The sequence below is a fragment of the Chrysochloris asiatica genome, unplaced genomic scaffold (genome assembly GCF_000296735.1).
Source record: "Chrysochloris asiatica unplaced genomic scaffold, ChrAsi1.0 scaffold00313, whole genome shotgun sequence".
Classification (NCBI taxonomy): domain Eukaryota; kingdom Metazoa; phylum Chordata; class Mammalia; order Afrosoricida; family Chrysochloridae; genus Chrysochloris; species Chrysochloris asiatica.
This window is the reverse complement of record NW_006408831.1, coordinates 2,379,528-2,394,861: the sequence shown is the minus strand read 5'-3', so window position 1 is coordinate 2,394,861 and position 15,334 is coordinate 2,379,528. Positions and strand designations below refer to the sequence as shown.

At 40.1% G+C, this 15,334-nt stretch overlaps 1 protein-coding gene across 1 annotated transcript in view; it reads right to left on the bottom strand.

Moving 5' to 3' along the window:
• ARSB (arylsulfatase B) overlaps positions 1 to 15,334 on the bottom strand; it is a 256,033-nt gene that overhangs the window by 92,711 nt on the left and 147,988 nt on the right. Inside the window, exon 12 of the mRNA XM_006875191.1 lies at positions 9,148 to 9,218. Coding sequence (XP_006875253.1) covers positions 9,148 to 9,218 — 71 coding nt within the window. The remainder of the gene's footprint in view (positions 1 to 9,147; positions 9,219 to 15,334) is intronic.

Here is a 15,334-nt window from a genome sequence, read left to right as displayed (position 1 = left end):
GACTTCAAAAAATTTGTGGAAAAATTCCATTATCTTTTCATTCAATTTTCCTATGAACTTTTAAAAGGCTCTTAGTATATATTTGGCTAGCAGAAAGGTCTAGGGGAAAGGAATGAAGATAGGCAGGGTGACTCCACCATCACCTCTTCTGACTGATATTTTCAATGCTGTGGAGTAGTGAGAGTACACATTTATAAGCTGGAGGACTGGTTTAAAACATCAGTATACGAGAACGTCTATAAGAAATGAATAAGTGGCTTGTGACTACTAAATTCTTTTTATTGAAGCATAAAAAGTATGATATAGGTTCAGGGTTTGAAAGAGTGAACTGCCATCTGGAGGTACTTTTGGACTCAGGAAAGGGTAAGAAGCATTATAACAATACCATGTCAACCTGTTAGTTTGTTGATCCTTATTTGTTCAGGAAACATTCATTATTGAAAACTTACTGTGATGGTACTTGGCCCTTTGCAATGGGGTTAGAACAGTTAATAAAAATATATAGACCCTGTTCTCACAGAGTTTCTATGCTCCACTGAGACATCTTTAAGATTTACTGCAGAATGATGAATCCCTTGGTCTACTGGAGATCCTATGACCTCTGTTTGGTGTGAGTCAGATGTTTGTGCCAGTCTTTGGGAGATATTTTTACTATTGATAGTCAAGCTACAACCTACTAAGGGCATATGACCATATAAACTCTACAGTCCCAGAGGAAAGACCTCTGGAAGTATCCTATATTCTTAGAGTAAATGAGGAGGGTGAAGGGAGGGGATAGCTGCTAAAAATCCAAGGGTTTAGCTTCTGAGGGAACCTGGTAGTGCTTAAGACTTACTTAGGAGACACAGGACGTCCCTGGAAAAAGTCTCATACTCCCTCACATGATTCATGACGTGGGAGATACTGGCCTTCAACTCCCAAGAATGTCCACTGAAGGACAGGGAGCTGAAAGAGAAGCAGATTAATGCCAGGATACTTTAGAACAGGAATCAGGTATATGATAACAATATCATATAATAATTCAATTTTTACCTGTATTCCTCTATGTGCCCCCATGGCTTTGGCTACAGCAATACTTATTAATGGGTACATCCGTCCTATTGTTGCTGTTTAGTGCCACTGAGTGGCTTCTGCCTCATTGTGACCCTGTATAGGGTTTCCAAGGAGTGGATGGTGAATTTAAACCGCCGACATTGCGGTTCAAACTAACCTTGCGGTCCAGTGTTTTATCCCACAGTGCCACACCAGGATTCCTTCCTAGCATGGTAAAAAAAGGAAGAGAATCTGGGTGAGCAGCTTTGCTCTTTTGAGGTCCTATTTATATTGTGATCCAGAGAATGGTGAAGGCAGAGAGGACCTTTGGTGTTTGTTGTTCTGAAGTGTTGTTGAGTTGATTCCAACTCATAACAATCCTGCATAGGGGTCCGAGGAGCAGCTGGTGGATTTGAACCATCAACCTTGCATTTCAAACCGACCTTGAAGTCCAGTTCATTATCCTGCAGTGCCACACCAGGACTCCAAACAGGTCCAAGGAAGAACTAGGACATCAGTTAACTCATTACCTTTACTTCACAGATAAGAAAACTACAAAGTAGCTTCAAGAAGTTAGGGGTGGAGCATTTCCTTCTTCTCTCAAAAGTAAATACAAACAATGCAATGTGCTGGAATTAGATTCCAAAGAAATGTTTCTTTGATGACATTGACTAGCTTGTTAATCCTTATGTTATACTCTAGACTGACTGCTTTCTGATTCCACAAAAACTTCCAGAACATTCACAGAACATGCTCTAGGAATATGAGGTCTAGGCTTGGCCCTCTTATAAATACATATTGTCTCATAGCTAGATTAAATTCCCCCCCACAAATTAGTTGTATAGAAAAGGAAATGGACTTGTACTGAGGAACAGTGCTATAAGAAAGCTCTTGTTTCTATCTCTGCCTCACAGAAGATTGACATGAATTAAAAAATAAAGGGAAAAAAAAAATGGGGAGAAATGGTGTTTCCAACATATGATAAGGAGGGTGGTACTTTGCTATCTATAGTCACAGACAATAGAGAATGCTCATTGATGTAGACCAATAGTGAATGAATGTGGTTCTATGTGAATTCCAATTTCTAACATGTCCCTTTTATATACAGCGCTAGCCTGAGTAAGGAAAGGCTTGGGTGAAGATAGCAAACTATGGTCAATTGGTATAACACAGTCCACAAAAACAATGGTCTACATCCTTCTTTGATGAGTGGTGTCTGGGACCTTGAAAGCTCATGAGTAGCCATCTAAGGGGCAGCTATTGGTCTCTTCATGTGTGGAAGGAAGAACAGCGATGAGAACTGAAGATGCTAGGAATCAACTAGTCCAACTGACCAATAGAGCATGTAAGCATCAGTCATGATGGCTCTTATGCCAGAAGAACTAGCTGGTGTCTTATTACCACTATCAACTACTCTGGAAAGGACCACATTAGAAGGCCCTGGATAGAGTGGGAAAAAACATGGAACAAAGCTAAAAATGACAAATAAAAGACCAGGAGGTACCAGACACTATGGCCCTCAACCACCCTCCAGGTCTGGAAGTCATACTCGTGGCCCAATTTTCAGCCAAGTAATAGATAAGAATCTGGGGAGAGTGGTGCTGAGGGTTAATGCACTAGACTGCAAGGTGGGTTTGAACCACAAGGTCGGCAGTTCAAGCACACCAGCTACTCCTAGGAAACTTTATACAGGGACACTATGAGTTGGAATCGACTCACTGGCACTTAACAGCAACAACAACACTAGTAAGATATGCTCACCATGGGATGGTCAATACTTACCTAAGGACAGAGTTGAGAAGGATGGGAAGGACGGTGGAATGGAAACAGGAAACACAGGAAGGATGTGGGGTAACTTGTTGCATGGAGGGGTTTGCAATGATTGAGAGGAAACTAAGTTTATGATGTACTGAATGTAAAACTGATGATTTTGTCTGTAAACCTCCATTTAGTTCACAATAAATACTTTCATAAAAGGTAGGTGAGAAGGTAGACCAGAAAGAAGTTCAAGGAGCATCCCTGTATGAGGGTCTTAGTAAGTTTGAATACACTGGTATTGGTCATTTGGATCTGACAATCATGTGGTTTACTATGCCAGAAATGACAAAATAAAGAGGAATTGTGCCACCATCTTCATCAAAAAGCACATTTCAAGATCTACCGTCAAGTATAATGTGATAGGAAAACATCCATACGCCTACAAGGAAGACCAGTTAATACGACTATTACTCAAATTTACCCGCCAACCACTAAAGCCAGTGATGATGAAATTGAAGAAGTCTACCAACTTCTTTAGTCTGAAATTGATCATATGTACAATCAAGATTTATTGATAATTACTGGAGATTGGAATGCAAAGAGGAAGGATCAGTCCTTGGAAAATATGGCCTTGGTGATAGAAATGATGCTGAAGATCACCAATGACTTCTTCATTGCAAATGTCCTTTTTTAAACAACATAAAAGATGATTATATACTTGGACCTCACCAGATGGAATACACAGAAATCAAATAGACTATATCTGTGGGAAAAGACGGTGGAAAAGCTTCATATCTTCATTCAAAACAAGACCAGGGGCAGACTGTGGGACAGACCACCAGTTGCTCATATGCAAGTTCAGGATGAAGCTGAAAAAAAAAAAATTAAAACAAGTCCATGAGAGCCAAAATATGACCTTGAACATATTCCACCTGAATTCAGAGATCTCAAGAACAGATTTAATGTAGTAGACACAAATGAATGAAAATCAGAAGAACTGTGGGATGACATCAAGAGTATAATATAAGAAGAAAGCCAAAGTTCATTAAGAAGGCAAGAAAGAAATAAAAGATGTCAGAAGGGACTCTGAAACTAGCTCTCCAATGTAGAGGTGCTAAAGCTCATGGAAGAAATGAGGAGGTAAAGTGTTGGACAGAACATTTCAAAGGGTAACTGGAGAAGATAATGTCAAAAATTATAATGAAATATGCAAAGATCTGGAGTTAGAAAACCAAAAGGGAAGAACACGCTCAGCATTTCTCAAGCTGAAAGAAGTAAAGAAAAAATTCAAAATTTGGCTTGAAATACTGAAGGATTCTTTGGGCAAATACTGAATAATGCAGAAAACATCAAAAGATGAAAGGAACACACAGAGTCACTGTACCAAAAAGAAATGGTCAATGTTCAACCAAGAGCCAGTGGTACTGAAGGAAGAAATCCATGATACATTGAAGGTATGAGCAAAGAACAAGGCCCTTTGGAATAGATGGAATACAAATTGAAATCTTTCAACAAAGTGATATAGCACTGGAGGCACTGACTCATCTATGTCATGAAATTTGGAAGTTAATTACTTGGCCAAATCACTGGAAGAGATCCATTATTTGTGTCCATTCCAAAGAGAGGTGACCCAATGGAATATGAATATCATCAGACAATATCATTAATATCACATGCAAGTATAACCGTGCTAAAGATAATTAAAAATGGCTGCAACAGTACATTGATAGGGAACTGCCAGAGATTCAAGCTAGATTCAGATGAGTATGTGAAATGAGAAATATCATTGCTGATATCAGATGGATCTTGGCTAAAAGCAGAGAAAACCAGAAAGATGTTTACCTGCGTTTTATTGACTATGCAAAGGCTTTCAACAGTGTGGATCATGATAAGCTATGGACAAGACTGTGGAGAATGAGTATTCTGGAACACTTAATTGTGCTCATGAGGAACCTGTACATAGATTAGGAGACAGTTATTTGAACAGAACAAGGGGGCACCAATTGGTTTTAAATCAAGAAAGTTGTACACCAGAGCTGTATTCTTTCATCATACTTATTCAATCTGTATGCTGAACAAATAATCCAAGAAACTGGATTATATGAAGAAGAACATGACTCATTAACAGCCTGTGATATGCAGATGATACAACCTTTCTTGCTGAAAGCAAAAAATACTTAAAATACTTACTGATAAAGATCCAAGACAAAAGCCTTTGGTATGAGTTGCACCTCAGTGAAAGAAAACAAAAATCCTCACCACTGGACCAATATAGAACATCATGATAAATGGAGAAAAGATTGAAATTGTCAATACTTCATTTTGTTTGGATCCACCATCAACACTCATGGAAGCAGCAGTCAAGAAATCAAATGACATATTTTATTAGGCATATCTGCTGCACAAGAAGTCTCCTTGAAGTGTTGAAGAGCTAAGATGTCACTTTGAGAACTAAAGTGCTCCTCATCCAAATCAAGGTATTTTCAATAGTTTGATATTCATGTGAAAGTCCAACAGTGAATAAAGAAGACAATAAAAGAATTGATATATTTGAGTTTGGGTGTTGAAGAAGATTGCCAAACAAATCTGTGTTGGAAGAAGTACAACCAGAATGTTCCTTAGAAGCTAGGATGGCGAGATGTCTTCTCTCATACTTCTAACATGTTATCAGGAGGGACCAGTCCCTGGAGAAAGTCATCATGCTTGGTAATAGGAGGATCAGTGAAATAGAGGGACATCCCCAACAAGATGGATTGGTACAATGGCAGCAGCAATGGCCTCCAGCGTAGTAGCACTTGTGAGGCTGGCACAGGACTGGCCTGTGTTTCCTTCTTTTGCACATAGGGTTGCTATGAGTTGAAACCGACTGGATGACACCTAGTAACAATAACAATGCAATCCCTAAAGTGAAGGGACTGGCTCAAGTCCTTATGACTTAACACCACTTGCTCTTCTGATTTACTAACTTTCGAACCCAAGGTTGGTTTGAACCACAAAGTCGGCAGTTCAACCCACCAGTTGCTCTTTGGAAACCTCATAGAGGGTTGCTATGGGTTGGAACCAACTCCATGGCACTTAACAACAACTAACTTTTATGGAGTCTTGGAGTGGTTCTGTAGGATAAGCACTTTACTGCAAAGTTGGTTTGAACCACCACCACTCAACAGTACTTAACAACAACAAAAGAAAACAACTGAATTTTACAAGTGCCATGATAGCATAGTGGAATACGAACTGGTCTGCTAACCATAAGGTCAGCAGCTCAAATCTACCAGTTGCTCCATGGGAGAAAGATGATGGTTTCTGCCCCCCATAGAGATTCATAGCTTCAGAGACCCTGTACAGGATCACTATGTTAGAACTGACTCGATGGTATACCACCACCACCACTAACTTTTATGGAGTCCTGGTGTGGTGCTGTAGGATAAACACTGGACTGCTAACCCCACTGTCAGTGATTCAAAACCTACCAGCCATTTCTCAGAAACTCTATATAGGGTTGCTATGAGTCAGAAACTACTCAACAACACCAACTAATTTTTGTACTCAAGAAACATCTTGCTGTGTTATTTTGCTAGAGGCACTTTAGAGAAGATAGCAAGAACCACAGTAGGTTTTACCAAGAACTCTGGGTTCCTGTGATGTGAACATGAATGCAGGAATACAGGAGAGCAATACAATTCTCAAGCTCCCATTCTGATGTTCAAATACAGCTTAATGAGGAGGAGGGCTGGGGCTTAAAGACTTTAAATTGCAGGTGGAATTTAGTGGGTGATCTGAGAAAGATGGTTTATTCATGCAATGGTTCATTCCCTGCTGGAATGAATACGGTTTCCTATGTTTCCAGGGGTAGTGCAAATGGTTTACATGTGACTACTACCCAAAAGATTGGCAGTATGAATCCATCCAGAATCACACAAAAGAACCACCTAGAAATATACTTCTGTAAGATTACAGCCATTGAAAACTGTATGGGGTATAGTTCTACTATGACACACAAAGAATCACTATGAATTGGAATGGCTAGTTGACAACAATTTTGGTTTGTTTATTTTCCACCCTTTGGGTATAATTTAAGAAACCCTGGTAGTACAGGGGGTTACATGTTGGGCTGCTAACCATAAGCTCGGCAATTTGAATCCACAAGTTACTCTGCAGAAAAAAGATGAGGCTTTCTGCTTCTGTAAAAACTTACAGCCTCAGAAACCCTATGTAAGATCTCTATGAGTTTGAACGGCTTGACACACACCACCATCACCGGTATTTTTCAGGCTCTAGGGGAAAGTGAACTTTCCAGGATCTTTAGGAAAGTCACACCTTGTCAAAGTGTGTGTTGTTGTTAAGTGCCATCGAGTTGCTTCTGACTCATAGTGATCCTGTACAGGGTTTCTGAGGCTGTAAATCTTTATGGGAGCAGAACGCCTCATCTTTCTCCCGTGGAACTGCTGGTAGTTTCAAACTGCTGACAGTGAGGTTCGCAGCCCTATTCGTAACCATTACACTACCAGAGCTCCTTAAAGTGTGTGTAGGCAGGCACACCAAATTGTATTATGGTTCACTTTATTGTGTTTTGTGTTTTAGTTGTTATGTGCTGTGGAGTCAGTTCCAACTTATAGTGACCCTGTATAGGGTTTCAGAGGCTGTAAATCTTTATGGGAGCAGAAAGCCTCATCTTTCTCCTGCAGAACAGCTGGTAGTTTCGAACTGACTGTGAGATTAGCAGCCTGATTGTGCTTTGTAGATATTATTTACAAATTGAAGGTTGTGGCAACCCTGTTTCCAGGAAGTCTATGGGCACTATTTTTCCAGAATCACGTGCTCAATTTATGTCTCTGTCACATTTTGGTATTCTCAAAATGCTCCAAACTTTTTTATAATGCTCCTTTACACTTAATGCTGTTGTTGTTTCTTATCAGCTGTTTAGTCAATTCTAACTCATAGCAACCCTGTATAGGTTTTCCTAGAAGCAGCTGGCGAATTTGAACTGCTGACCTTGCAGTTCACACCCACCTTGTGGTCCAGTGCATTATCCCACAGCACCATACCAGGACTACAGTACAGAGTAAACATAACTTTTATATTCAGAGGGAAATCAGAATATTCATGGGACTTGCTTTATTGTGATAAGCACTTTATTGCAGTGGTCTGGAACTAAAACCACAATATCTCCAATGTGTGACTGTTTATGATTTAAATCAGGATCTAACCTATGTGCACTTTAAACTCTCCCATAGCCAGGGTCAGGAATCTAGGGATAGAAATAGGAGTGTTCTGGAATTCCTATTCTTCGCAATGTTATTCATTGTTTGTTATGGCCCATGCAGTTGAATACCTTTGCATAGTCAATAAAACACAATGATTGCTATCTTCTCAATGTAGCATCACTTATCCCACCTCCTCCCTGTGTTCCTTGTTTCCATTCCTCCTTCTTTCCCAGCCTTCCGAACTCTGCTGCCATTTTGAGCTTAAATGGTTGACTATTTTTTGGTGTGTATAGCAGTCCTGGTGTGGCGCTGTGGATTAATGCTCCAGACTGCAATGCCATTTGAACTGCAAGGTCAGTGGTTCAAGCTCACCAGCTTCTCCTTGGAAACCCTATACAAGGTCGCTATGGGTCGGAACTGACTCGATGGCACTTAACAACAACAACAATGTAGCTCACTAGTATTGTTGTCCTTTATATACCTACAAATTGCTTGGCTGAAAGTTTTCCATGAACTTTTTGAAGCCCACTCGTGTGTGTGTGTGTATATATATATATATATATATATGTGTGTGTGTGTGTGTGTGTGTGTGTGCGTGTGCGTGTGTGTGTGTGTGTGTCTCACCAGTTTTGTTCCCCTAGAGAACACAAACTAAAACACACCTGAAGACCCAGCAAGTGCTGGGTAGCACCAGGACAGCCCAATCAAAAATGTGATGGCTCACGCTACTCTGAAACTTGACCTTGGCTTATTTTATCACGAATTTTCTGGAAAATGGCCAAAGAGTTCTTCAGTAAGAACATGCACCAACACGAGAAACCTCAGAGATCTATCCCATGGTTTCTCCTCTTTTGTAGACAAAGAAACAGAGGTGCAAACAGTAAAATGGCTTAAAGGTGGTACAGCTAGTAAGTGGTAGAACTACGAATAGAGTTCACTTCTCCTGACTCCAACGTGGTGCTCCTGTCAGGGCATGTTACCTCTGGTGCATAGCACTGAAACCACAATGAGATTAGTGGAACATGTGCAGGGGAGAACAGTTTGCCTCTATCAACTGAAGTGATGAAACAGAAAAGTAGGATAGAGATACATTAGGTAATAAAACTGTCTTTGTGAGCCAAAGAGATTAAAGAGCATTGAACTGGGTACTCACATGGTGATACATCCACAAAGTCCGGGTCAATGTTATGTAGCAGTTCCACTCTGGGGGAGGGGCTTCCTTCACTAGAAAAGAATTTGTAGACAACATTCATTTCCTCTCTCAAACAGGTGATGAGCTATTTTAATATTTCCTTTCCTTGTACTTGTAGGAAATAACAAAACTACCAGTTAACAACTTTGTCATGAATTCAGAGGTCTACAAGACCTGAGGTTGGTGAACTTGTAAGTATTCATCATCTGCCTATATTCTAACAATGATGTTCTGAGACTTATCTGCCATATATATTGCCAATAACTCACTATATACCTTCCTCATTGGAAACACTAGGAGGGTAGGTTAAAAGATCCCCAAGTTTCTTTTCAGCACTAACGTAGGTTGTGGTTATATTTATATGTACACTTCAAAAAAAAAAAATCTTGACGAGATCTAGGTTTTTCACGTGTATTTGTATTAAATCTAAGATCCATGTTACAAATCTGGATTCTTCAGTATCTAGGACAGGTGACTCCCATAATCATTATCTTAAAAAGTTGGGAGCATAACCACCACCAAATATATGTGAGGAGTGAAGGAAAAACCCAGGTAATTTTGTCAGTATAGACTCAGCCTTATGGTAGAAGTTGTGTATCATTCCAATCACTGGAACAATACTGAGTGTTACTTGATAATTCAACATTGTCTAGTAGCAAAGGTTGCCAAATATCATTAACAGAGGATATAAAAACATCTGAATGACCAATAAGGCTCTTGATTTATATTCTAAAACAGCACAGCATTAACCCACTGCTACATCGCTTCTTTCTACTAGTGGGTGTTGTTAGGGGGTGTGGATTTCTGGAACCAGTAGAATTAAAAATATATATATTTAAGTTAACATTGGCAGCTTTGCTCTTACCAAGTAAGGAAACGCTGAAATTAATAAAACAAAACAACAAGTGAGTGAATAAAGTAAAATGAGAAAGCTAAAGAAAACGTCAACTGCCATCATTATTTCATTAGAAAATGTTAACAGCCAAAAGTATGAAGAACACAATCTCAGAATAAATACCAATCCTTTAAAGTGAATACATTTAGCTTTAGAATCCTGTAAGAATTGTCCCTCTCTGCTCTATAAAATTTACTACCTAGAGATTTTAGAAAGGGAATCCTCAAGATGCCTCTGGTCTTGGGAGGCAGGAGGGACAGCAATAGCGGAGAGCGCACCTTTCTTTTCAAGTATCACCCTGAGGACACTTAGCTATATGGGTATGCTGGAGACTGTCAACCAGCTCTGATGCAGGAATTGGGTTTAGGGAAGAATGAAAGCAGAGAAACCATTTGGCTCTGGTCCTCTGGTAGGAGGCAATACCTAGAAACATGAAAACTAATGCAGCACACAGAAGAAGGGAAACAAAAAGTTTGGATTACAGAGTCTTACACACAGCATGCAGAGAACTGCCTCCCAACCTAGCACACTTAACCATATTGCATAAAACATAAATTGTATTTTTAATGCATGTTGAATTGCCAAGAAAGGAAGGGCAGCTCTTGAAGACCAGAAATCCAAAGGGGTAAGTGTACATTGGAGCTGACATTTATTTGCCTTAAGGTATTTGTCCATCACTGATGTCCAGACCAAAGTTTTAATGAGCAGCAAATAGGGACAAGGGATAAAGCCAGGTTGCGGCGCGGTGGATGTGGGGGTGGTGGGGGAGGAGAGTGAAGAGCAACGGGGATAGAGAGGGTTCTATGGGGAAAGAAAATCAGATCAGAGATTACTACAACTGGAGTTCCCACAAAAGTGAGAGGGCTACACTTAATTTGTTTTGGTTTTAGTCCTTGATTGGGTTACAAAGGAGAAAAGTCCTAATCACAAGCTTGGGTGTTAGACCTAATTTCGTACTATTTTTGCGACCTGAAAATCCCTAAGCTGAATATTGTTGTTGTTGCTGTTGTTAAGTGCCATCGAGTCAGTTCCGACCCATAGCGACCCTGTATAGGGTTTCCAAGGAGCAGCTGGTGAGCTTGAACCACCGACCTTGCAGTTCAAACAGCTTTGCAGTCTGGTGCATTAACCCACAATGCCACACCAGGACTTCAAGCTGAATATTCGGTTTACAGAAATCCCTAGTTATTAGATCCAAATGTAAATAATCCTTAGAGAAATACGTTTTCCAAGGAGCAGCTGGTGAGCTTGAACCACCGACCTTGCAGTTCAAACAGCTTTGCAGTCTGGTGCATTAACCCACAGTGCCACACCAGGACTTCAAGCTGAATATTCGGTTTACAGAAATCCCTAGTTATTAGATCCAAATGTAAATAATCCTTAGAGAAATACGTTTTAAATATAGACTAAAAGCATTTCAAATTGATTATTGACATTTTTTGGAGTCCTGATATGGCACTGTAAAATAACCACAACTGGGCTCAGTTCAAACCTACCAGCCCCTCCTTGGAAACATTCTTCAAGGTTCCTATGAATCAGACCTGACTCGACAGCACTTAACAAACAAAAACACTGACATTTTTAGGCAGATAATTCTTTGTTGTGGGCAGCTGTCTTCTGCACAGCGGGTTGTTTAGCAGCATCTCTGACCTCTCCCCATGAGATGCTCATAGCACTTCCCTAATTGTGACAACCAAAAATGTCACCAGATATTGCTAATGTCCCCTGGGGAACAACTGTCCTGATGAAGAAAAACTGTCATAGATAAAAGTCCAAAGAACACAAATTCATAATCAAAAGTCTTCAAAGGAAGCAGGAAAGAAATCACCATGAGTGAGAATTACAGAAACAACCAGACCCTTAAAGAAGGTGGTGGTGGTGGTTATATGCCGTGGAGTTGGTTCCAACTCACAGAGGCCCCTGCACAGGGTTTCCGAGGCTGTAAATCTTTATGGGAGTAGAAAGCCTCATTTTTCTCCTGTGGAACAGCTGGTAGTTTCGAACTGCTGACCCTGTGGTTCACAGTCCTATTCGTAACCATGACATATTGCATTTGTTAGATACAGAATATAAAATAAACATATTAAATATAGTTAAAGTAGTAAAGAAAATATTTAAAAAATACAATGAGGAAAAAATACCTGTTCAAAATTGCCTAGTTAGATTTGAAAAACAATCAACTAGAACTTCTAGAAATAAAATTTTATATAACTGAAATTGGAAACTCAATGAACAAGTTAAATTAGGTTAGAAACAGCAGAATGGCAATTGAGTTCACTAGCAGATGAAGCTGAAGAAATTATATAGTAAGCAACATAATCAAAGCGCTGAAGAAAATATGGAAAGAGATGTGAGGAACAGAGTAAGAAAGTCTAATATATATATATTGTTGTTAAGTACCGTCGAGTCAGTTCCGACCCATAGCGACCCTGTATAGGGTTTCCAAGGAGTGACTGGTGAGCTTGAACTACCAACCTTGTAGTTCAAATGGCTTTGCAGTCTGGCGCATTAACCCACAGTGCCACACCAGGATATATATATATATGTTTAATCAGATATTCAAATGCAAAAAAATAGAAAGACTGGATGAAAGTCAATATTAGAAGAAATGAATGAGAATTTTCTAAAAATTGTTAAGAGATGTCAGTTTTTAGATTTTCAAATCAAGCAAACTCAGAATATAAAAAGAAAAGAAAAAAGTACCCAGTCCAACACAATATAAGAAAACTTCAGAACATCCAAGGCAAGGAGAAAATATTAAAAGGCTCCAGATAAAAAGGTAGAGTAACCACAGAGGTACAAACAGACTAACACTGGATTTCTCAATAACAGTACTAGAAGTGAAGACAGCAGGGTAATAGCTTTAACATGCTGGGAAAAAATATTTTCATCCTTGAATTTTTATGGTGGTGATGGTGGGGGTTGTGTGCCGTATTCTGACTCATAGCAACCCTGTAAAGGGTTTCCGTGGCTGTCAGTCTTTACAGGAACAGAAAGCCTCATCTTTCTCCAGCGGAACAGCTGGCAGATTCAAACTGCTGACCTTGAGGCTAGCAGACCAGCTCATAATCCACTAGAATTTTTTTTTTTTTTTATTGTGAAGAAAATCTTCTCAGTCTCCATCCCTGGCGTCACTGCCTTTCTGGGTAGGGTCCTGCTCTCCCTTGATGGTCCTGGGCTGCAAAAGCAATCACTCCCCTCCTTTTGTCAAAAAACATCTACCTATACATTTCTGACCCTCACAGTCAGTCCTGATAACAATTATTCACTATTGTACTACAAGAGTCTTATCCCCATCTCCTTTCGCCAGCCTGGTCCCAACAGACTGGAAATCATTCATTGGAGATTCTACCTACCCCTGCCACATCTAGAACTAGGCTCCTTCTTGAAAGCTTGTAAGCCAGTCATTTCTTGCTTTTATAGCCCCCCACATCCTCATTTTGGGTAGCCAATGTCTAAGTTGCCCTGTGACCAAGAGGATGGGAATGATCCTCGCTGTAAAGATTTGTTCCCCTTTTTGAGCTACTAAATCCATAAGTATAGGTAAAGTTCATCAAATTGTAGCAGGTTACTTTTTTTTTTTTTTCCTCCCCTCTTCTTTCTTCTTCTAGTCAAGTTCTGATCATCCTGCCATCAAAGTCACATCACGTGTGTACTATCTGCAAGCATGGGTGTTCTTGTGCATCTCCCCTCACTTTATATCAGCTGGACACTTTACTCTCTGCTCTGGTCCTCTGTGGCCATGTCACTGCTTCTAGGACCAGGAGTCCCTGGGTCTTGCCATACTGCTGGCCATCCAGGTCTCCACCCTGGTTCACAAGGTGAATGTGGTCAGACTTGGCTCCCAATTTCATTGCTGTTTTTTGCTCCTCTTTCCCTTATCAGTGACCAATGTGGTCACCAACCAGACTTCCTGCCTGCTCGTGTATTCCCCCTGAGTCTTAGTCTTGGAAGGGAGTTTGCTCTGAGGGGACCCGACCACTTGTCTTGATGGCTCCCAGGTGAACAGCTTACTCATTCTTGTAGTCATCAATCAGACTGCCATTATTGTTTCTGATTTTTCCTGCCAGTCTTTCTTTCACGATGTATCTTCTGTTCTTCTAGCTGCTCCAGGCTGGTTTATTTCCAGTCAAAATTTCCCACCCCACACAATTATGGATGGGGTTCTGGATTTCACCTATGGTCTTATGTAATGCAAAGGCTCCACAGGAAGCCTCTCAGCAACTTCAAGCCCCCTTTAAGGTATTCCAATAAGTTACAGGCTGAAGACGGACTTACAAGCTTTCTATTATGATGTTTCTGGCTATTCCTTTATCTCCCCCTCAAGTGTCTATTTTACAATGGTAAGCAATGGAAACCAAGATTCAAAAGACAGCCAGCCATCTTAACATTATTCCCCTTTTACCCATTCAAACCATGCCTCAATCCCTGTATCCCGGAGCCCTGTTGTTCCAAGGTTGTGCATACATCATCATTTGCTTCTCCCACTTATCCCAGGCAAACCTGCCTAACTTTTCTGCCATTCCCCTCCCCCTTCATGTGTATTGCCCCCGTCCCCCCCAGAACTCAAACTATCCTGTGTCTATTACCTACCCTGTGCTCTATCTTCCCCTCCCTCCCCTCCCCTCATCCCATACATCCCAGTGATCAGCAAATATATGCATAATATTTTCCCCCCTTTTAGGGTGGGTTCTTTTTCTTAGTGTTTGACAATAATGGTCCTATGCAGTATTTGTCCTTTTGTGACTGACTAACTTCACTCAGCATAATGTCCTCAAGGTTCATCCATGTTATACAGTGGCTTGCAGCTTCCTTGTTCTTCAAGGTAGCATAGTATTCCATTGTGTGTATGTACCATAGTGTGTTTATCCAAATCCACTAGAATTTTATAGCCAGCAATAATGATGTCTTCCAAGAGCATGGGTAAAATAAAGATGAGGAACCTTTTAAGACAGATAAATAAAGAGGACACTTACTATCAATAGCCTCATTAAAGAAATGATAAAGACTGTACTTCAAGAAGAACAAAACTTGATACCAGAATTTCTGAGATGCAAGTAAGGATAATGAGTAAAGAAAATTACAAAAGTAAAAAAATCTAAACCACTTATAAATGATTGCAATCATGTTTAATTTGTGGTGTTAAAAATATGCAAACAATTAAAATTCTGGATAATAATGTCAAGTAAATCAGGAGGGAAAAATGAAAATGGAAGCATTGAAAAGTCATTTTACTGCTCAGAATAGGGTGAG